Source organism: Ursus arctos, unplaced genomic scaffold (genome assembly GCF_023065955.2).
Source record: "Ursus arctos isolate Adak ecotype North America unplaced genomic scaffold, UrsArc2.0 scaffold_5, whole genome shotgun sequence".
Classification (NCBI taxonomy): Eukaryota; Metazoa; Chordata; class Mammalia; order Carnivora; family Ursidae; genus Ursus; species Ursus arctos.
In genome coordinates, this window is record NW_026623067.1 from 35781560 (window position 1) to 35805486 (window position 23927).

A 23927-nucleotide genomic window follows, 5' to 3' on the forward strand; every position below is an offset into this window, starting at 1 on the left:
GTGGTATGCTACTTTCCTGTTAAAAAACTAAGCAAATATTTACTTACATTTGCATAACAGAACTCTGGGAAAAAACACATAGAAAACCAATGTGGGGGCAAAGGAGTGGGTATGGGGAAAACCAAGACATTTTACTGAATTTTTTTTTAACCAGGTGAATGATTTATTCATTGAAAAAGTAGCAACCACACCCCATGCTCAAAATATAAGTAACTCTATAGGTTTTAACTTAATAAAAGTTTGTTTGACAAATTATTTCACGTAAGTGCAAAAGAAAAACCTCCACATAGACCTAAATTATAAGCATGAAAAGTCTGAATTAATGTGGCTTTACAATAAATTAGTTACTGTGCATATTCTCATTTCATGAAGGAGAAAGTAACCAGGTTTTTATATTATCTCAACCATCAAGACATAGCAGAACAACAAAATATAATGTAGCCAGAGAAACGGATGTTAATTTTCCAAAGTCACAAAAGTAAAAAAAAAAAAAACCATGATGCTTCCCGATAATGACAATGATTGCACCACTCTATTGACTTGACTTTCATCAAGAAAAACTTCCTATTTTTGAAAGTTTGTGTGAACTCTGTATTGATTCTATCCCTCCACTTTCTATTTCTCACCCTTTGCCTACATGCTTATATGCTAAGTTTCTTTGCAAACGCAAAAAAAAAAACCACAAAAAACAAAAAAACACCCTATTCTTACAAAATAAACAATGCTTAAGTTAGAAAAGACATGCAAACCCCACAAAATACCTAACATATACTCTGCTTTCAACACCTTTTTCTTATTACTCAAATTGAGAACTTATTAAGAAAAAAATACCACATTCATACATTACATGGATGTGTCACCTGTGATTACATGCAATAACCAAGAGAACTGCTTTGATTAGTACTTAAAAATTCCACCTGAGTTTGTGCCAAGACCTAAAGAGCATATTCTTTAAAAATTCTCCAAGTAGAGCATTTAAAATATTCTCACCTGTTCAGTAATTGAACTCAAATCATTAGATGAGAAATCTTCCTCTTCATTCTCAAAGAACTCATAGTAGTTTTCCAGAAGTCCAGCCATTATCCTGCTCACTATTTCTTGCTCTTTCAGATCTTCCACATCTGTGTAAATGCTAAGAATAAAAGTCTAAATTAAAATGAGAGTCCTTAAATCAAATACAGGTAAAATTAGACAACCAATGAGTCACTTTATAAACCTGAGCAATTTATGTCATCATTCTGTGCCTCAGTTTTCCCATCTGTAAACCCTACCTAATTTGTACCCTCTTCACAGAAATGCTGGGAGGATTAATCAGATCTACTATAAAAAATAATGGTTCACCAAGAGACCTATGATCCTTGGCAGATAGTATAACAACTCTACTTCACAAATTCAGTTTTTTTGGATTACATAAAAATTTGTGAAAAACTTACTGGAAGACATCTGGACCAAACACAGCAGCCAAAGAGTTTGCAGACCAAATTTCTTCATGATGTGATGCTACATTGGCTAAAAATCTACACAGAAACTTTAACAAACTGTAATTAACAGGTGGAAGCTGCTGTAAAAGGAACCTCAACTTTCTTCCAAATTCATCTTCATTATTATAATCTATAAAACATAATGACAGGTTTTTTTAATGAAGTAAAAGCAAAGCTCAGATATTTTGCCAGGTTCACATTACTCCACCCACATCACCTTTTTACTATTAACAATTCAAAACTTCTTCACTTCCTCTACAGAGGCCAAATGCCTTAGAGCTTCGCATTTCACTTATTAAGTGGAAGAGAAGAGCTGGAGAGAAGGAACTCAACCCCTCAACTGCTGAAGGATGTTTTCCTCATCTATTACTCATCGGCCCCAATTCTCTAATTTATTTTTTTTTAATTCTCATCATACTCTCTCTTGCATGACTGTACCTGTATTTCCAAAGCAGTGCCAACTATAAGAAGTCAAAATGCACTGCCCAATGCTAGTCAACAACTATGAGTGAACAAAGAAGATACAACCCACACCACTGAAAACCTAACCCAACAAATACAAATCAGCCTTTTTTTTTCTTTATTTGGCTTGTAAGTCTGATGTCCAAATTGATATTTTATTTCCTTCAGGCAGAAGTCCAAGAACAAGCTTCAAGTATATTCTGAACCTGGAATCAAAGTTGTCATCTGGTTTTTGCTAGGACATTCTATCAAACCAGGGATAAATAATATCCTATAGAAACATTACCACTAAGGAACAGCACTATTATTGGATATTATGCCACACATACCACTTTATATGTATTTCTCTTCTTTCCCAACCCTCCTATTCCTTGTTCTTGTCTCCCGCCTTTCCTTCTCCTCCTCCTCCCACCCTGTAGCTTAGGCTTCCTAAGACCAATCATAAAAAATAAATAGGACTACAGGAATCTAAGAAGTTGCCATTCCCTTGACTAGACCATACAGACCCAAAGAGCATATGTCCACAAATGGGAACATAAGAAATGAATCTCAGAACTACTATAATTACTGTTTAAATGTCAAGATTTCTACAAGACTTTGAAATTAATGGTAAATGACTAATTGGTAAGAATCAAATTATACTACCTTGAGAAAGCTGCATCAAGTGAATATGCAAACTGCCAGGGATAACAGGTTCAGGAAGTTCTTGAAGGAAAAACCTAAGAAGACTAATAGCTGAGGGAACATCTGCTTCCTTAACCAAGTCCACCTCTTCTCCGCTGTCGTATCTCTGCCGAAGCCACTCCACTGTCTCAGCATTTCCATTGACTTGAAAAAGTCCTTGTTGCTCCAGACCTCCTGCATTAGTTCAAAGTAAAAATTAAATAAGCTTCGACTTCAACTACTTGACCATATATATTCATTTTCCAAACAACTTAAAATAACTCACTTTTGAAAAGCCCTTCTTGGCTCTCCTTACTGGGCTAAACACCTTCAAATCACAGGTTTAGGAACATACTATCTCTGTCCTGAGGGATAATCTATCTTATCCACCCCGCCTCCATTAAAAATATTCCTATTACCACCCCACTAAAAAATGCTCTATGCTGGGCATTTCTAAGTATATGACTTTACATAAGAAATTTCTATCATTTTTCCTTACTATATTTTGGACCTTCCATACTGGGAAAAAAAAAAAAAGAAAGAAAAAAAAATTCCAGGTCAAATGGATAAGCTGTGTTTATTAAATGCTAGCCCTCAAGGTAAGGAAATGTATACCATGTTCCTCAATATAGTCCACAACGTGGCGGACTATGAACGGAACCTCATTGTCTGGATGTCCTCCCTGCTGCAGCTCATCAAGTGGAATTCCAAATATTTTGTTAGCAAGAACGGAGTTGCAGTTACTCAAGGAAGGGGAGGAGCTCTTCCTCATATCTTTTTTGCAGCCAGAAATCAAAGCTGTCTTTTCTGCCAAATGAAAGACAAAAAAAAAAAAAAAGACTAATAATCAACAGGTGACAATATGATTAAATACATTACAAAAAATGCTTTACACCTGAATGTGCTTTTAATCATTATATATGTTCCAGTTCTCAGGCCTACAATGTATTCTACAAATAAAGCTCAATACAATCATCCAAACATTTTCTCTACTATGTATAGTTTGTGCATTTATCAAACAATGGCAAATTCATCATTAAACTTAACAAAGGACATTAATGTCCTAAAGACAAAGTAAGAGGCAAATGTGGCTCCAGAGGACCTTTACTGACCAAGCTTAATGACACAGATAGAAAGCCAAACCCAATCATTTTGGACTGTGCTATATGAAGCATATCTAACCTCTTAATTTATAAGCACCCAAAACAGGAGAGAATCACTTTTTATAAAGTATTGGGCTAATAATCATTTTTTATCAATGACGGGCTAGTAAAAGCAAGATCAACCAGCCCCGATTTCTACATGACAGAGGAGTCATAATACGTTTTTATAAATAAAGGAAATTTTTCAGGGCTAGACATCAACTTTCAAATGAAAACGTTCTTTCATCAATCCTGCTGTTTCATTAATTATTTCAAAGAAAAATTTCCATAACCAGTCTTGCTCAGAAAAAATAAGTTATTTGTCTTAACTTTGTAGGAATAGTGATCAGTAGAGCAGTAAGAGAAAACAATGTTTCAAATATCTGAAGCATCAGAGAACAAGTAATCCCAAGAAAAATTTGTTTCCTAAAATATTTATTACTTTATGTGAGAAATGAGTATTTTCAAAAGAAAAACTTTTTTCAAAAGTTGTTAATGAACAAAATGTCACCAACTTGGCTTTTTTCATCACACCAGAGAAACAATTCCTTTCTCACGACAAGAGAGAACAGAGCAAAACAATAAATCTACTCAATATTCTGAAGTTTGCAAAAATATCTTCTATATAAATTACATAATAACTGCACCCAGTCGATCAAGAGTATCACAATGGGACTGGGAAACAATCCATTCAACTTACAGAAACAACAGAAATTAACTTAGGGGAAGCAAAATGCCATAAATTTACATAGCTTTAGACAAGCAAGATCCATTCTTCAACATATCTGGTGCCAGCTAATAACTACAAAACTTCAAGTTAATAATCAAATAGCAGCAACAGGAGATAAACTCCAAAATTTCTGTGGATTTATACAGCATGGGAGTTACCACTTTGAAAACTTACCTTTGAGTACTTAAACACCTAAGTTTAAAAAATGGCTTCTGCACCAGCTACCCTCACTGAGCAAGCATTCTTTTGTCATTTATGGCTGTTTGAGATTATGGCAGAAGATCAGCCTGTAGTTCCTCATTGAAGAAACGCAGAACTCGATCAGTACTTCAGCAGTTAATCTAGAAGACAAAAACAATTCTTTTCATTTCCCAAACCATCTCTTACTGTGAAAAGCAACTAGAATAAGTAGTGAAGTCCATTTAGGAGGGTTACTATACTGAAAACCATTCCTCTGCCTGAAAATTTGCCTGTGACCTAGTTAGAGGCAAAATCTTGCACAAGGTTTCAAATTATGATGGCCAACCTGGACAAGAATCTTTCTGGTAAAAAATAACTGCAAAGGAGAATCTTTAACAGTAACAGATATTCAGAGATTACACCACTCAAATAATCAATTTTCCTCAATGGATCCTTCATTTGAACACACACACACACACACACACACACACACCCCGCCCACCTCCTTGGGTTCTCATATGCTCAGGAAAAAACACAGAAACATTTCCAGATCAAAGAACTGAAGACATGATTTTAAGCTTGGAAAAGCACTTATATACTTTCTTCTTTTCTTTGTATACACCAAATATTTTTTTAGCAAGAATGTAGTTGTCTGAGCTTTCTGGTTTAGAGAGACAATAGCACATGTTGGAAAAAAGCACTTAACAGAACCAGAAAAGCTAACATTTCAAATATTAACTCCACCACCCTATAGATGTGACCCTGAACAACTTCCATGTCTTCATGTCTCTAATCTTAGGTTTCCTTTATATAAGAGTATGCCTATACAGATGTTTAACTGAGATAATACATGAAGGTAGTAGACACAGAACAAGTTTTCTCTCTTCATTGTATTAAATGTTAAAAGACCAGGGGTGCCTGGGTGGCACAGCGGTTAAGCGTCTGCCTTAGGCTCAGGGCGTGATCCCGGCGTTATGGGATCGAGCCCCACATCAGGCTCCTCTGCTATGAGCCTGCTTCTTCCTCTCCCACTCCCCCTGCTTGTGTTCCCTCTCTTGCTGGCTGTCTCTATCTCTGTCGAATAAATAAATAAAATCTTAAAAAAAAAAAAAAAAAGACCAGCAAACAGGCTGGGGAGAGAGGTGACCTGTTTGACAACGCATTTAATATTTGGTCTCATCTGTGAATTGTTGTTTCATCACCCTGTGTGAATTTCAGTAATCTACTTAAAAAAATCTTCTAATAAGCTCAGGAAACCACCCTATAGCTCTCTGAGAGAGTCCCGATAAGCAGAAGAGTATTATCATTCAGTGTGGTTTTCAAAAATGTCTTATTAGTAATATATACCTCCAGGAGGAACATAAAAAATGGAGGGGAAGGAAAACCACATTCCCACAACAAATCTTTGGTAGATGATTACTTCCCAAACATCCCGAAATGCCTGCTAAAACATGTAGCCTATTCATCTGAAACACAACTTCAAAGTTAAGTTATAGAAGATCTTTTAGAGAGGTTAACTTCAGGGATAAATGTTTAATGAACTTACATTAAAAGTCAGGTTGATACCTTCATGACATAAAAAGGAGATTTCCTTGATGTACAATAAATGAACACTCATTAGAAGAGTTTTGTCAGAGGCAAGTTCTATGTATCACTAAAATGGGTACTCAGTGTTTCTGTGCTTTGTTAATGAAACCAGGAATCAGTGCAGTGCAAAAACATTTAGACTGGAGAGTGGCCCAAAATAACAATCCTGCAAAATGCAAAGTAGTTTTTGACATTATTTAATCCTGTTCCCCACTCCTTGTCAGAGCTTAAATCATGTAAATATTCCCTTCCTATCTATAGTGGGTTCAACAGTGTTCCCCAAAAAACTCGTGTTCACCCAAGACTTCTAAATGTGAACTTACTTGGAAATAGGGTCTTTGCATATGCAATTAGTTAAGGATCTCAAGATGAAATTATCCTGACGGCACCTGGGTGGTCGGTTAGGTCTCTGCCTTTGGCTCAGGTCATGATCCCAGGGTCCTGGGATAGAGCCCCATGTTGGGTTCCCTGCTCAGTGGGGAGCCTGCTTCTCCCTCTTCCTCTGATGTTCCCCCTACTTGTGCTCTCTCTCTGGTTCTCTCTCTCAAATAAATAAATAAAATCGTCAAAAAAAAAAAAATCATCCTGGTTTTAGGGTGAGTCCTAAATCCAATGACTAGTGTCCTTATAAGCAGAAGATAGGACACAAAGAGGGGAAGAAGGCCATGTGAAGATGGAGGGAGAAACTGCGAGTTATGCTGTCACAAGACAAGAAACACCAGGAGCCACCAAAAGCTGGAAGGGGCAAAGGAGAATCCTCCCCAGAACCTATGGAGGGAATATGGCCCTGCCCACACCTTCTGGCCTCCAGATCTGTGAGAAAAAAATATCTATTCTTTTAAAATTATACTGCTTGCAATAATTTGTCATGGAACGCCTAGAAATTTCATGTGACATCTAAACTACAAAATCCAGTTCTCAAAGAAAATAGTATCAGGTACAACAGTAAACTATCCCAAAGAGATCTGATGAAATGTCTTAGCAGACAGAATCAATAAATGCAAAGAAAGCAGTTAATCAATAAAAGGTTTGACACAAGAGAACAGAATGCTCAGACTTTCAAAATAACCAAGGATTTCCAAAAGCATAATTTTATTATAAATAGAACAGCAAAATCATTTTAAGATTTTTTTGAAATTTTAAGTACAATATACCTCCCCAACATGGGGCTCAAATTCACAACCCCAAGATCAAGAGTTGCATGCTCTACTGACTGAGCCAGTCAGGCCCTAAAACAGCAAAATCATTTTATATACAAATGACCGTTGCCTCCTATAATGGAACTGACAACAAATAAGAAATCATTTTGAATTGTACATCATGAGACAAGAGTGATAAAAAAAAAACAAAAAAAAAACACGGGGCGCCTGGGTGGCACAGCGGTTAAGCGTCTGCCTTCGGCTCAGGGCGTGATCCCGGAGTTATGGGATCGAACCCCACATCAGGCTCCTCTGGTATGAGCCTGCTTCTTCCTCTCCCACTCCCCCTGCTTGTGTTCCCTCTCTAGCTGGCTGTCTCTATCCTGTCGAATAAATAAATAAAATCTTTAAAAAAAAAAAAAACAGGGGCGCCTGGGTGGCACAGCGGTTAAGCGTCTGCCTTCGGCTCAGGGCGTGATCCCGGCAATCTGGGATCGAGCCCCACATCAGGCTCCTCTGCTATGAGCCTGCTTCTTCCTCTCCCACTCCTCCTGCTTGCGTTCCCTCTCTCACTGGCTGTCTCTATCTCTGTCGAATAAATAAATAAAATCTTTAAAAAAAAATTAAAATTAAAATTAAAAAAAAAAACACACGCTGTTAAATACCAATTTTCAATAACAGTGGGTGATAGGTACATTCAGCAAAGTGTACCTTCATATACCAGGCTATCAACTTGAGTTCTGCTGAAGATCAAGGTATTTCTGCATTCCATTCAGTTCCACTTATACATGCATATATATGATAGCAACATATACCTTTCTTAACAGCACAGAATCTTTTTTTTTTATTAACATATAATGTATTATTTGTTTCAAGGGTACAGGTCTGTAATTCATCAGTCTTATGTAATATCCAGTGCTTATTACAACACATACGCTCCCCAATGTCCATCACCCAGTTACCCCACCCCCCCAACCTTCCCTCCATCAACCCTCAGTTTGTTTTCTTTTTTTTTTTTTTTTTTTTAAAGATTTTATTTATTTATTTGACAGAGATAGAGACAGCCAGCGAGAGAGGGAACACAAGCAGGGGGAGCGGGAGAGGAAGAAGCAGGCTCATAGCGGAGGAGCCTGATGTGGGGCTCGATCCCATAACGCTGGGATCACGCCCTGAGCCGAAGGCAGGCGCTTAACCGCTGTGCCACCCAGGCGCCCCCCTCAGTTTGTTTTCTAAGAGTCTCTTATGGTTTTTCTCCCTCTCTGGTTTCATCTTGTTTCATTTTTGCCTCTCTTCCCCTATGATCCTCTGCCTTGTTTCTTAAATTCCACCTTATCAGTGAGATCATAAGATAATTTCTTTCTATGACTGACTTATTTCGCTTAGCATAATACCCTCTAGTTCCATCCACGTTGTTGCAAATGACAAGATTTCTTTTTTTTTTTTTTTGATGGCTTAGCACAGTATCTTTTCAGTTTTAAATACCTAATAAAATTAGTAGAGAGGGGCTTTTAAAAAACGGTAGAACACCAACATCAATACAATGGACAAATAACTGAGCTCTTACAATATGCCAGAAACTGGGCGCCTGGGTGGCTCAGCTGGTTAACTGACTGCCTTTGGCTCGGGCCATGATCCTGGAGTCCCAGGATCCAGTCCTGTGTCAGGCTCCCTGTTCAGTCGGGGGTCTGCTTCTCCCTTTGACCCTCCCCCCTCCATGCTCTCTCTCAAATAAAAGATAAAACAAGATTAAAAAAAAAGCCAGGAACTATTTTAAGGGCTTTATTATTTTTCTTAAAGATTTTATTTATTTATTTTAGACAGTGAGAGAGAGCACAGAGGGAGAGGGAGAAGCAGACTCCCCACTGGGAAAAGAGCCAGGCATGGGGCTTGATCTCAGGACCCTGATATCATGACACTTAACCAACTGAGCCACCCAGGTGCCCCTTAAGGGCTTTAAATGTACTAATTCATTTATCCTTATAACAATTCTATAGATGCAGATGCTTTATTATATCCATTTCACTGACAAGAAAACCAAAAAACATTGAGAACTTTCTGGAGTGATGGAAATTTCTATGTCATGACTATGATAGTGGTGGATATGTGCTTAAACACATGTCAAACTTACTGAACTGGACATTTAAATTGGTGAATGTTATTGTATCTAAATTATTATTGCATATAAACTATACTTCAACAAAATTGAAAAAAATTTTTAAAAAACCATACAAATAAAGACATAAAATCACCTTAATAGGTTATCTAATACCAAACTATTTTCATTAAAGAGTATGTCATTTTTTAAATATACTTCTCTATCCAAAAAAGAAAAATAAAAGATTTATTTCAACCACATTTCAAGAACTGATCCTATTCGGCCCTAGTATGTTATCCAGCAAGCACATTTAGAAACTACTACATTTTCTACATAGCTTTAAAAAAAATTAAAGTTGGACTGAAGATTAAGTCTTTTCAAAGCAAACAATTTAACAAAACAATGTAATAGTATTAAGATTTGATCTGTGATATACTAATAAAGTTTTATCATTTAGCAAATCAACCATCTGTGGTAAGAGCAGCATCTGCCAAGATAAACTGTCATTTTCATGTGAAAAAGTTCTACCTTCAAAATGAATAGAAAGGAACAAGAAAATTCACTTTTGCCCTAAATGCTTTGACAAAATAGGATACAATTCACACAGAAAAATTTATAAGAGCTACCTCAATAATTGCTAAAGCCAAAAAGGAAAAAAAAAAAAAATCCCTATCACTAGTTTACTATGAGGAAAAAGCCAACAGGGAGCTGGGCCTCAATAAAGATGGTAAACTTTGGGAAAAGAGATTTAAGTTTGTAGACAATTACACTGACTCTAAGTCAATGAACCAAAGCTTAAGGCAAATAAATTTACCCCTGCTCCATACATTCAGGTCTTCATTAGTAAGCTCTAAACATTTCACCAAAGTAAAGGAAAAGACACCTCTTCATTCAGAAGGCACCACCTTCATTCAAACTGAACAAAGATAGCTCTAAGAGGGTTCCCAAAATGCCAAATCAGTGGTTCCTTCCTGATCTGAAAAACTAACAAGGGATTCATTTGTCCGAAACCCTTAACACTACACCGAACAAACAGAAAGGATGAACAAATGTCTCAAGAGCACATAAAGTTACCTGTCATATGTTCACAGATAATATTTTGATCAGGGAAAACACCAAGTCAATTAAATCTATTATTAAATTCATACTATGCCATTAAGTACTATAGAATAAAACAGAATTCAGGTTTAGAAGTATTTTAAATTAAAGAGCTATTAACACTCAAAAGTTTAAGAACTTCTTTACCTTAAAAAAAATCAGAGAAAGAGTATGAAGTACATTTTGTGACGATTTTTACCCCCATTCCTAAGGACTTGTTCATCTGAGTGCACTTTAACGTACTACTCAAGGGTACAATCTTCCTCCATGGTCATTCCGCAAAACTACAATGAACAACGGAATCAAACCTATTTTGAAAGACTACAGTTGCCAAATTAAGATACTAGATATAGCACATATATTTCAAAGACTAATACACACTAAATGTAAACCATTTTACCTTGAGACAGCTTATTATTCCTCTCTTATTTAACGTATTCAGGCAAAATTTGGTTGCCCCTGGAGATAAGCTACTGGTAAACAGCCTGGTTCATTTTGAAAAACTCTCCAAAGGGTTTCATGACCACAGTCCATTATTTTATAACCTCCAACCATGATTTCAAGCTATTCCAAGCTATACCAATCAAAACAAAGTAAAAAAGCCAGAGGGAGATGAAATCCCCTGAAGCTAAGTCCCCTCATCTATTCTCCTCACTGATCTCCTCAAAACCAAAAATCTAACCCAAATCCCCGCCTTGGACAAAATTCCTCAATTGTTTTCCACTGCCTACAGTCCTGGACTCCAAATTTTTGATCATGAAAAGATTATGAATCCACCCTTCATTTTTGTATTGTATGCATATTTCTAGAGTAGTAAATAATATACTAGTATATTATATATAATAAACATACATAAAAATAATTTTAAGGCTAAAAAATATATAAAAACAAATTCTGGGGCACCTTGGGTGGCTCAGTCGGTTAAGCATTAGACTTGGTCTCAGCTCAGGTCATGATCTCAGGGTTGTGAGATCCAGCCCTGGCAGTGCAGTGTCAGCTAGGAATTCTTTCCCCCTTCCTCAGCCTCCCCATTTCCCCCCCTCCCTCCCCCTCGGGCTCTCTCTCTCTCTCTCAAATAAATAAAATCTTTAAAAGGTAAATAAATAAATAAATAAATAAATAAATAAATAAATAAATTCACTAGTACTGCTACACACACACACACACACACACACACACACACACTTTAATAGGTCATCTTGTCCTTCCAAAGTGTGAGCATCTCATGACACCAAAAAGCAAACCAATTAAAAAATGGGCAGGGGACCTAAATAGACATTTTCTAATGAAGGCATACTGATGGCCAACAAACATGGAAAAGATGCTTAACATCAGTCTAACCAGGGAAATGTAAATCAAAACCACAATAAGATATCACCTCACACCTGTCAGAATGGCTAGTATCAAAAAGAAATAACAAGTGTTCGGAAGTATGTATAGAAAAGGGAACCCTCTTGCCCTGTTGGTGGGAAAGTAAACTCAGGCAGCCGCTATGGGAAACAGTATAAAAGAACCTCAAAAAATTAAATACAGAAATACATAAAATCCAGTAATTCCACTTATTAGTATTTACCCAAAGAAAATGAAAACACTATTCTGAAAAGATACATGCACCCCAATGCTTACTGCAGCATTATATACAGTAGCCAAGATATGGAAGCAAACTAAGTGTCCATCAATGAATGAATGGATAAAGAAGATGTGGTTTATACAGACAATGAAATATTACTCAGCCATAAAAAAGAATGAGATCTTGCCATTTGCAAGGACATGTATGGACCTGGAGGATATTACACTAAGTGAAATAAATCAGAGAGAAAGACAAATACCACACAGTTTCACTTGTATGTGGAATCTAAAAAAACAAAACAAACAAAAACCAGAAACAGACTCAAATACAGAGAATAAAATGGTAGTTGCCAGAGGGGAGGGCAGCAGGGAGAGGGGCAAAATAGGTGAAGGGTATTAAGAGGTACAAAATTCCAGTTATAAAATAAATAAGTCACAGAGATGAAAAGTATATCACAAGGAATACAATCAATAATAATGTGATAACTGTAACGGTGATAGATGGTAACTGTACTTATTGCAAAGAGAATTTCTTAATGTATATAAATGTCAAATCACTATGTTGTACACCTGGAACTAATACAATATTATATGTCAACTATACTTACATTTAAAAATTTAAAAAAAACAATTGCCAGTACCTCACTTCTGAGACCAGTGGCCTAAAGCAATGTTTCTCTAACTTTGTCTGGGGATGGGGAGGTGCTTATTCAATATACAGAGTACAAGGCCACAACCCCAATCCAGCATCCATGAGAGCATGGCCTGGACCTCATGTTTAATAAGCTCTTCAGGTGATTATGATGCATAGAAAGATTTAAGAACCTCCGGCATACTAACTAAACCCTAAATCCATTGCATGACCTACAAGTACTTTACCTACCAGTAAAATCTCCCTTCCTGCCACTCTTCCACCTCACTCTACTCTCCAGCAATACTTAAGTTACTTGAAGTTCGCAATCCACACCTCCCAGGCTTTACACATACCATTTACTGTGCTTAGAGCGGTAACTCAACACCATAACCAATGACTACCCTAACCAATCCCATCCAGTTCACCAAACTTCTATTGATATTTGAGTCCAATTCTAATTTCCTATCAAACCTTGCCTAATTTTCCAAAGCATACAGTTCTCTTCCTCCTTTGTGCCTAATATACCATGACCTTTTTAGCTGTTATGCTACAGAATTAAAGTATGTCCGTCTCTCAATAGAGAGGATCCGTGAAGGTAAGAACCTGTCGTTTCATCTTTGTAACACTAAAGGCCTCACCGAATGCCTGACAGATAATTTAGTTTTTTAAATAATATGTTGAATAAAGACATAAACAAGAAACAATATTGTCTATTCAAAGTTAAGATTAACAAGAAGGGGCATCTCCTTAAGTGATTAAAAACTAAATAAAACATCAAAATTGGCTGCCATATCTACTTTTCACAATAACCAAAGATAATCAAATCATGAAGGAAAAGCAACTATTACTTACGAAAATATCTAAAGCACTTTACAAGTTATTTCTCACACCTAGAATAATGCTGTGAATCAGACACTTGTATATATATAAAAACTGAAAGTGGGGACCCTGGGTGGCACAGTCGGTTGGACTCTTGGTTTCAGCTCAGGTGGTGATCTCGGGATCCAAAGACCATGAGATCCAGCCCTGAGTGGAGCTCCACTGTGGGTGCAGAGTCTGCTTAAGATTCTCTCTCCCTCTCCCTCTGCCCCTCCCTGCCCCATGCTCGCTCACTCACTCTTTCTCTCAAATAAAGAAATAAAAAGTACTGTGAGCCTCAAGTTACTCAGCTTAACTTTAAAATTTGTAAATGATGATGCTAAAATATGCTGGTGGCTCTAACTGCAAATCTTTCTAACCCAAGTAATTTAAGTCTTAAGAAACCAGAACATTAAAATGAGCACTACTGGCGGCACCTGTCTGGCTCAATTGGTAGAGAATGTGACTCTTGATCTCAGGGTTATAAGTTTGAGCTCCACACTGGGAGTAGAGATTACTTAAAAATAAGTAAATTAATAAATAAGATTAAAAAATAAAACAAGTGAGGTGCCTGGCTCAGTTGGCTAAGTGTCCTCTTGATCTAGGCTCAGGTCTCGATCTCACAGTCCTGAGTTCAAGTTTATTCTTGACAGAAAGACAGAAAGAACACACACACATACTATTAAAAAGGCTAAAGACTACTTTCACATTTACTTGGAAAGCAACCTCAGTTCTGATTCAAAAAGCCAAGGAGACCATGAGGTACCTCCCCCCATGCTCATTTGTTTTCTCTCAAATAAATAAATAAATAAATAAATAAAATCTGTGTGTGTGTGTGTGTGTGTACACATGGAAAGGTAACACTTTAAATGCCTGTCTCCTGATTAAAAGGTAAGCCTATAATGTGCTAGAAGAAGATGCCTCCCAACAGGTTCCCTTTTCCCACAAGCACTCTATTGTCACTGGTCCACTAATGTACCATGATTTTCCATTAAGCCAAAGTGACTATCAGCTAAATTAGCTCTTCACACTAAGTATTAGACAATGAGTGACCCTTTTTAAAAAATAGCACTACAATTTAGAAGGTGACAAAAAATATCTGAGAAAGCATATATGCATTATAGAGAATACATACTGTAGACATGTAATCTGTCTCAGCTAAATGTGTGCATGTAATCTCAATTTTGACAAATTTTGACTCTTCCAGACTCCTCTATTCTAGTAACCTTTCACCTCTTTTTTATTGAAAACATGCACTGCCAGCACCTACCACAAACTAATGAGCAAGGTTTTAAGAAGACTAGCTCATCACTTCTTATTGCACAGTACAAAACCATAGCACTTCATTTTTTTCATGTAAGGGGTATTGCCGGTAATTCTACAATCTGTTCTTGGGTTTCTTGAAATCAGGACATTTCTCTTTTTACACAAACTTGTACAGAAACTGCTCTGGTGAAAAAAAGAAAGAAAGGAAAGCTAGCACATGAACAAAAAAACACTTAATATACTTATTTTTGTATGCATCTTCCCACTAGATTGTGAACTTTGAGAGCAAAAGATATGACTTCCCCTTTGTTTCCTCAGTTGTGAACACTAAACAAAAGTAGAAATCCAATATCTGAAATGATGCTATCATTTCTGGTGTTCTCTCCAGTTCACTACCCAAATGAATCCTCACAACCATCCTGTGTGAGATAAGCAGGACAGAGCACCAATCCCTCTCTCAGAATAGGAACAAAAATCTCAGAAAGCTGAAGAAACTGGTTCAAAGTCACTGAACTACGGACTAGAACTCTAAGACTGTTATCTTTTAAGTAAATGCTCTTTCAGGCAACAATTACTACAATCATCACAGAAAATTTTGTTTAAAATTTCAGTGAAATGTATGAAGACATACAGGAGGTAATTTATAAAACACTCAAACATTTTGTACTTGCTACTCAAAAATCAATATTCAAACACTACAATATTCCTTAGTAGAAAAAAGTTTATCTTTTGAAATTATAAGTTTCAAAAGTGATTCTATAATCAACCGTAATATGGTCTGCTTTTCCTATTAAAAACTCTCATCTTATCTGATTCTAAATTTGAGTTCCTTTACCTTTCCAATTTTTTTTTAAGTAGGCTCCATGCCTAATGTGGAGCCCAACATGGGGCTTGAACTCACAACCCTAAGATCAAGACCTGAGCTGAGATCAAGAGTTGGACGCTTAACCAACTGAGCCATGCAGGCGCCCCCCCCCAAGTTTTTTTAAGGATTTTAAGTAATCTGTATACCCATCATGGGGCTCAAACTCACAACCTCAAGATCAAGACTCTCATGCTTTACTAACAGAGCTAGCTAGGTGCCCTGCCTTTCCAAATTTTTATTGCACTGTGATTAGTGTTTTTTCCCCAAATTAGGACCACAAAGCACCTACCCTCCTACCGCCTGCTTCCTTGCCAATCAATTAATCACCCACTATATCAATCAATAAGTGGTTTTCACACTCCCAGGTACTAATCCAAAGAAAATGAAAACGCTAATTCAAAAAGATAGACGCACCCCCATGTTTACTGCAACATTATTTACAACAGCCAAGATATAAAAACAACCCAAATGTCCCATGAATGGATAAAGAAGATGTGGTACACACACACACAACGAAGTATTACTCGGACATAAAAATGAGTATTAATCAGCCATAAAAAAGAATGAGATCTTGCCATTTGCCACAACATGGATGGACTGAGAAGATATCATGCTAAGAGAAGTAAGTCAGAGAAAGACAAATACCATACGATTTAACTTATATTCATATAGTTACAGAATAAACAGTAACAGACTCATAAATACAGAGAACATACTGATGGGTCTGAAGGGACAAAGTGGAGGGATGGATAAAACAGATGAAAGAGATTAAGAGGTATAAACTTCCAGTTATAAAATAAGTCAGGGAGATGAAAAGTATAGCAAAGGGAATGTTTTAACAGTACTGTAATACTGTTGTGACATATGGTGACCACAATTACTGTGGTGAGCACTGAATAACGTACAGAATTGTTGAGTTACTGTGATATACTAATTTAACATTGCAATGTCAAATATACTTCAACAAAAAAAAAATTTAAGTTGTTTTATTTTTACTTTTCCTCTCCAAATGTATGGAACAGCAGCTTAATAAACAAAAGCAAAAATAAATATTTTAAGAATAAACGGCTCAACGTTTTCTGTTTTTCTATTACTAAAAAGGACAATAATAAACTTGAGACATTCCTCTGAAAATTGTTTAAAATCAAAGAGATACAAAGTATCATGCATCATATACAAAAGGAAAAGAAAATAACACTAGAGGGCGCCTGGGTGGCTCAGTTGGTTGAGCTTCTGCCTTTGGTTCAGGTCATGATCCCTGGGTCCTGGAATGGGTACGCATCAGGCTCCCCACTCCGCAAGGAGCCTGCTTTTTCCCTCTGCCTGCCGCTCCCTTGCTTGTGTGCCCTCTGTCTCTCTCTCTCTCTCTGACAAATAATATATAATTTCTTTAAAAAAAGAAAATACACACTATAGCTAAATAACTTGGCAGAAGAGACTGGAATATTTCCCTCTAACAGAAATCCAGTAAATTGCATTAACTTATCCTATAATCCCATCTCATCTTCCTCAACCTAAGACTTTTACACATTCTGGTTCATCTACCTAAAACACTCTCCCCACTTCATCCTACTCATCTTCAGCTCTTAACTCAAGTACCATTCTTGGAGGGACTTTCTCCAACCTATTCAATCTAATGATTTATCCTTAAATTTTCTCAAGGCATATTATTCCGTGGCTCCAAAGCATTCATAAGATTTATATATACTTCTTTCTGTGTTTAATGTCTATTTCTCCCAAGAGAGTATAAGCTCCATGAAGTCTGCTGGTGGGTTGCTTTAAAAAACGAACAAACAAAAAAACCCAGCTTTATTAAGGTATAATTTACATATCACAAATTCACTCTTTTCAAGTGTACACTTCAATAGTACATGTAAATTTACAAAGTTATACAACTCTCACCAAGTGACTGCTTGTTAACTTTGGAATTTAGAAGGAGATAAATATTTGGTGAATGAATAAATGAATCTGATAATGAGTTACTCTTGTTATCCCATTACTACTACTATGTATTTGGTGTACCACAGGATTTCATGGAAAAATTGCCTTTATTCCATTCCAAATATCCTTCCTTATTTCTATTTCCAATCAAAGTCAGCTCTTCTATAAGGCCCCAAATTGAACCAATTCACATATTAGCCTACCGCCTCGCTTGGGGAACAGTGACTCACTCAGGTCAAGTTCATGTGTACATACTACGATTCCTTTTTCTCTACCAAGTAATCTCCTCCTCTGCCCCTAGCCATGTTAATAAAACACTCAATAAAACAAAGGAAAGTTTAGAAGCAGTAATATTACTCACTGCTGAAGACAGGGCCTTTATTTAATGGATGTACCTTTGTAATATTTTTTTTAAGATTTTATTTATTTATTAGAGACAGAAAGAGAACACAGAAGGAGAGGGAGAGGGACAAGCAGACTTCCTGCTGAGCAGGGAGCCCACTGCAGGACTCAATCAGGATCATAATTTCTTTTTTTTTTTTTAAGATTTTATTTATTTATTTGACAGACAGAGAGGCAGCAAGAGAGGGAACACAAGCAGGGGGAGTGGGAGAGGGAGAAGCAGGCTTCCTGCTAAGCAGGGAGCCCGATGCAGGACTCGATCCCAGAATGCTGGGATCATGACCTGAGCAGAAGGCAGACTTTTAACCAACTGAGCCACCCAGGCACCCCAATACCTTTGTAATATTGAAGTGATGGAAGTAAGTTTTCAGTACTGATATACATCTAGTTGGGTTCTAAATATAGAGTGACCTACCATATAATTGGAAACCTTTTTCAGGTATCAATCCTTTTGTTGTTTATTCATGTATAAAACAGAAATTGTCTAGTTCTATTTTTTTAAATTTCAGTATTTCATTCACTTTTGGAACAGCTTTTCAGATAAGAGATTTAATTCATGTATAAAATAACTTTAAAAAGCTATTTTTAAATAATCTTTTAAAAAGCAACAACAAACAAAAACACATTCCAAAAATGAGCAAAGGACGTGAACAGACATTTCTCCAAAGATACACAAATGAAAAGATGTTCAACATCTTTATCTCTTAAGGAAATGAAAATCAAAACCACAATGAAATACCAGCTCCCCCCCATTACGATGGCTATTATCAAACAAATACACCAACCAACCACACACACACACACAAAAGCAACAACTTTTGGGAGAGGATGTGGAGAAAATGGAACCCTTATGCTTTGCTAACAGGAATGCAAAATGGTGCAGCAGCCCTGAAAACAGTTTGGATGTTCCCCAAAAAGTTAAACATAGAATTACCATATGATGCAGCAATTCCACTGCTAGATACATACCCAAAAGAATGAAGAGCAGGGACTCAAAAAGACATTCGTACACAACATTCACGGCGGCATTATTCACAACAGTCAAAACGTGCGTTAAAAAAGAGACAACAGGGGGCACCTGGCTGGCTCAGTCAGTATAACATGTAACTCCTCATCTCGGGGATTTGAGTTCAAGCCCCACATTGAGCCTGGAGACTACTTAGAGAGAGAGAGAGAGAGGGAGAGAGAGAAACAGACAGATAATGGGTCCAAAATGGAGTCACCTAGGCTAAACCTGCATCACCAAACTAAGACTTAATATCCACCTAACTGCCTCCCCCGAGAATGTAATCTTAACCAGTCAGTCTGGAATTTCCTGGTCAGCACTAGTGAGGTAATCTGCCTGACAGACTCAGGCTGTCCACCAAAGTATGGTGACCTGCTTGAAACAACCCACTCTTTGCTAGTAACTTCCTTGTCCCGCCTCCTTCTGCCTCTGAAAGCCTTCCATTTTGTACAGCTCCTCAGAGCTCCTTTCGATCTGCTGGATGGGATGCCGCCTGATTCATGAATAGTTGAATAAAACCAGTAAGACTGTTAAAATTTATTCAGTTGAATTTCGGTTTTTTAACAGGGAAAAACAATCCAAATGTCCAACAGATGAATACACAAAATGTTGCCTATACATACAATGGAATTCAGCCTTAAAAAGGAAGTAAATTCTGATACAGGCTATAACATAGATGAACCATGAAAACATGCTAAATGAAATAAGCCAAACACAAAAGGACAAACACATTCCACCTATCTGAGGTACCAAGAATAGTCAAATTTATAAAGAAGATAGAATAAAGGTTACCAGGGGCTAGGGAGGGGTAAAAGGGAATGAGGAATTACGGTCTACAGAGTCTCTGTTTGGAATGATAAAAAAGTTCTATAAGTATTAGACAGTGGTAATGGTTGCACAACATTGTAACTGTACTTAATGCCATAACTAGTTCATTTAAAAATTGTTAAAATTGTAAATTTTGTTATGTATTATTTACCACAATTTTTTCCAAGCATAGCTACAGTAATTTCTATTATATTCTCCAATATTAAAGTTAGTGTACAATGAAGGAGAAGCCATGCACAGAAGAGAGGTTATTCATAAACGATAATAAAAACAGCTGTCTGTCATTTTACTGGTGAGGGAAAAGTGACAAGTCACAATGCATTCATTTCAGCCATTTTCTGTCCTAAAACAATGGCATTCTAACAAAAACCATAATGTAACATTTACTTCGCTCAGTGAAGAATTTTATGACTGTGATATGCCTTTCTACATCTAAGGACTTAAGTTGTGTCAAAAATCCCTAATTGGTGATACAATTAAATTGGAGAAAATACTGCCCTAATTTTAAAAGCAGCACAGATTAATAAAGAAGGAGCTCCCAAAGGACACACAAATAGTGCCCATCCAATTCCATCAACAAGTAATTAGTAAATGCACAATACCTGTGAGAAGCCCAGGCCAACAAGTATGGCTACTGTACTTGCAAAAAGGAAAGTTAAAGACACAGCCTCACATTAACTCAGAAAGTCATTACTTCAAACTAGCATTTAATGTCTGCCTTTCAAAGTGCACCCCAGTTATTTAATCTCCATAGTATGCATTACCGTGGTTCTGGCTGTCATTTTTAGATTAGCTGTTCCTTGAAAGGAAAGTAAATGCCGAACTTGAGATACTTTTCTCGATGATTATATGGCATAATACGGAACCGAATGAAATTCTGCAACTGCCTTTCTAAAATTCGGTTTGATTTTTAATTGATTACAAACAAAAGTTTACCAATTTCTCACTTGTCAAGTGTGCCAACCGATTCAATTTCCTATAGCCTTATCTCGGAGAGCAGTCGCCCCATCTGAAATTTAATGCTGTTACCCCTCTGGCCTGCGTATTCAAAGTGCATTCTAGACAAGTCCCGAATGTACCAATTTTGGCTATATTCTCTGAGCGATTTAAGGAAGTCAGCAACCACTCATCTCACGTGATCTTAAAAAGGGGCGCAGTTGAGCCCAGATTAAACCACACTTTTTTTTTTTTTGCATCAACTTCACCGACCAGCATCAAGGAAGTGGGCAGGGAGGTGGCGCAGTCTGGTATTCAGGGGAGACTAGCAAACGCGTGGGCTGCTGTGCCTTGGACTTTGGGGGAGCTAGGAGGTAAGAAGACACACCCGCTCACGCGCATTGCAGCGGCTGAAAAATCGAAGACTGCCACACCCCCCAGCAGCCCCGGCACGGCTTCATCTCCGAAAGCTTGAGCAGAAAGAGGGCACGCTCTACGTACTAGCCCATCTTCAGTGCACTGCCCCCAACCCGAGCACCCCGACGTGCAACGCCCTTGAGCACTGCGCGGGTGGGACTAGGCGCTGGGGGGCGCAGAGGGGGAGAGCCGCGGCGCTGGGCGACCCGCGCATGCGCAAATAGGGGTACCCGCCCGTTCACCTACCGTTGGAACCGCGACGCCCCGTTCCCCGGCCGCGGCCGCTTCTCCAGGACCCGCGGCGACGGCAATAGAGCGAAAACTGAGGCCCCAGGTGGCTCCGCGGCCGGCGAGCCTCCTCCTGTGGCGGCCGCTGGCAGGACGCTAAAGCGACGGCTGCGGCGCGGGGCCAGCCCGGTAAGCGACCTCCGGATGCCCCCGGCGGTGGCGGCGGCGAAGACACGGAAGAGGGGGCAGGAGCGGCGACTGAAGCAGTGGCTGAGGCGCAGACCCTCCCTAACGGCGAGCGGGAGGAGAGCGGAGGGCGGAGGGCGGAGGGCGGGCGGAGGCCGGGCCGGACGTGACGTGCGTGGGAGGGGGCGGGGCGGGCCGGCTGGCAGAGGCGGGGCGTGCGCTCCCCGATTGGGGGTTCCCGAAAGCCCCTGGCCGCAGCCCAGCAGTCTGTGGGCTTTAGAACCCACCTTCCTTTTCCCACCCCAAACGTGGGCCCCCTGAGTTGGGGTGAAAAAAGCCCGGCGCGGGCCAAAAGGAGGTGTTGGGGGTCCTCAGCCAGAGAAGGTTGGAAAGAAGATAGAGAAAACTCGGGAGGGGACATAGGAGGGATAAAGAGTAAATCTGGAAGACCGAGGTCTCCTGGTTTCTGCAGAGTGGGCCGTGCCGTCCCGCAGAAGGCCAGGAAAACCCGGGTGCCCTTATCCAGGTGAGGAGCACGGATACCGAAAGCCACCAGACAGGCCGAAGCGATGACACGTTCACATTCTCAGCGTTGGGCGTCAGATCGGGGACCCTGCCCGCTTTCCACCCTTCCCCTTCATCTAAGGACAAGACCTACACTCCAGAGAGAACATATATGCCTCCGCAAACCGTCTGGGAATATGAAAGTTGATAGGCTACTTGTTCACAGGGAGTTTCCTATACTAAACCAGAGGTTCAAAGAGTTGAAAAGAGGCATAAAGAATAAGGCGCCCTCTGAGCCTAGGGAGTTCGGTACTTGCTTGCATAGCCACCCAGACCGACCCTGCGGCTCTCACGCGCTCACAGAGATGTGAATATTCAGCCAATCTCTTCTTTCCTTTAGTGTGTTAAGGGCTTTGAGATCTTCCGTTGACTAAAACGCAGTGTTCTGTTTTTGGACTCCTTCATGGCTGGTAGATCCACACCTGCACAAAGAACTCTGGGTGTTTGTAAAAATATAAATGACCACAATTCGGTTGTCTCCTGCCTGCCTGAGGTGCAAGTCAGTAACCCAGAAAATGCCAAACAAGAACCCTCATAGAACTTGGGACGAGATTTTTTTTAAAAAAAGAAAAGAAAAATTCACCCTGTGAGATGATCTGTAAATGTGTTACAGAGGCCAGGGTAGCTCCCAAATTTCATCAGAGAGTAAAACAAATCATCTGTAACTTCAGTGTCACATGCCCAGTTGATACTGTCATAGAAGAAGGGTGGGGTCCATCAAGAGCCTAGAACCAGCAGAATCTGAATAAGAATGTATTGTGTGCTCCCACTCTGTCCAGGAGAGAGGCTACTGATTGCAACAACCAGGATCAATAACTATTATCAGGACAGGTAAAAAGTGAATTCAAAATCAATCCCTCACTCAACAAATACTCACTGAATTCTCACTGTGTTCTATCCTCTCTGCAGCAAATAAGATCTCTGCCTTTATTGAGTTTATATACTAACAAACTTAAATTCTGGATATCTTTTAAGAGCATGCAAAGACCTGGGGTGCCTGGGTGGCTCAGTAGATTAAGTGGCTGCCTTTAGCTCAGGTCATGATACCGGAGTTCTGGGATTCCCAGGTCAGGCTCTCTGCTCAGTGGGGCGGGCCTCTGCTTCTCTCTTTGCCCCTCCCCCTCTCCCGGCTCTTGGGCTGGCACGCCGTGTCTCTCTCTCACGAGCGCACCTGTGTGCTTTCTCGATCTCAAATAAATAAAATCTTAAAAAAAAAAAATATGCAAAGACCTGTGCTCTGATTCCATACCCATGAAGTAGTCTTCCCATCACTTAAAGGGTCTCAATTAAATAAACCCACTAAGAAGCAATTGTCCAAGGCACATGACTAGTACTAGTTAAGCTGACTATACACTCTTTCTCAATTGATAAACTCATGTCATGGTTATAAATCAGCTGCTTTTCACTGGGTTGAATTATCACGGTGTTATATCAAAAGAAAACGTTGTTTTATCCATATTAATTTCACAGAGCCTGATTAAGCGTAAGCGAGGTAAAATATAAGTTTCTGAATCTTGCCAAATCGAGGACCAGACGGGCCCTGGTTTCATAGCAGCCCAATTAAGATGCAGCCTAGGCATTTAGCCTTGCATCTTTCTTTAAACATCTTCAATGAAAGCTTTACCTGTGCTTCAATACTTGAGGAACGGG

At 38.8% G+C, this 23927-nt stretch overlaps 1 protein-coding gene across 13 annotated transcripts in view; it reads right to left on the bottom strand.

The window, feature by feature from the left end:
* Positions 1-21886, bottom strand: part of FAM13B (family with sequence similarity 13 member B) — a 76430-nt gene extending 54544 nt beyond the window's left edge. For 8 of the 13 annotated variants that reach the window (XM_044387431.3, XM_044387430.3, XM_057306996.1 and 5 more), the window contains exons 1-6: positions 21546-21850; positions 4653-4819; positions 3222-3413; positions 2589-2801; positions 1434-1611; positions 991-1132 (exon numbers count right to left, since the gene is read on the bottom strand). In XM_044387431.3, the coding sequence (XP_044243366.1) occupies positions 991-1132; positions 1434-1611; positions 2589-2801; positions 3222-3378 (690 nt within the window). In that variant the 5' untranslated portion in view covers positions 3379-3413; positions 4653-4819; positions 21546-21850. Of the gene's footprint in view, positions 1-990; positions 1133-1433; positions 1612-2588; positions 2802-3221; positions 3414-4652; positions 4820-21545 lie in introns of all 13 variants that reach the window. The other 5 variants (XM_026508055.4, XM_044387428.3, XM_026508057.4 and 2 more) reach the window with 3 other exon arrangements.
* Positions 21887-23927: the final 2041 nt, after the last annotated feature.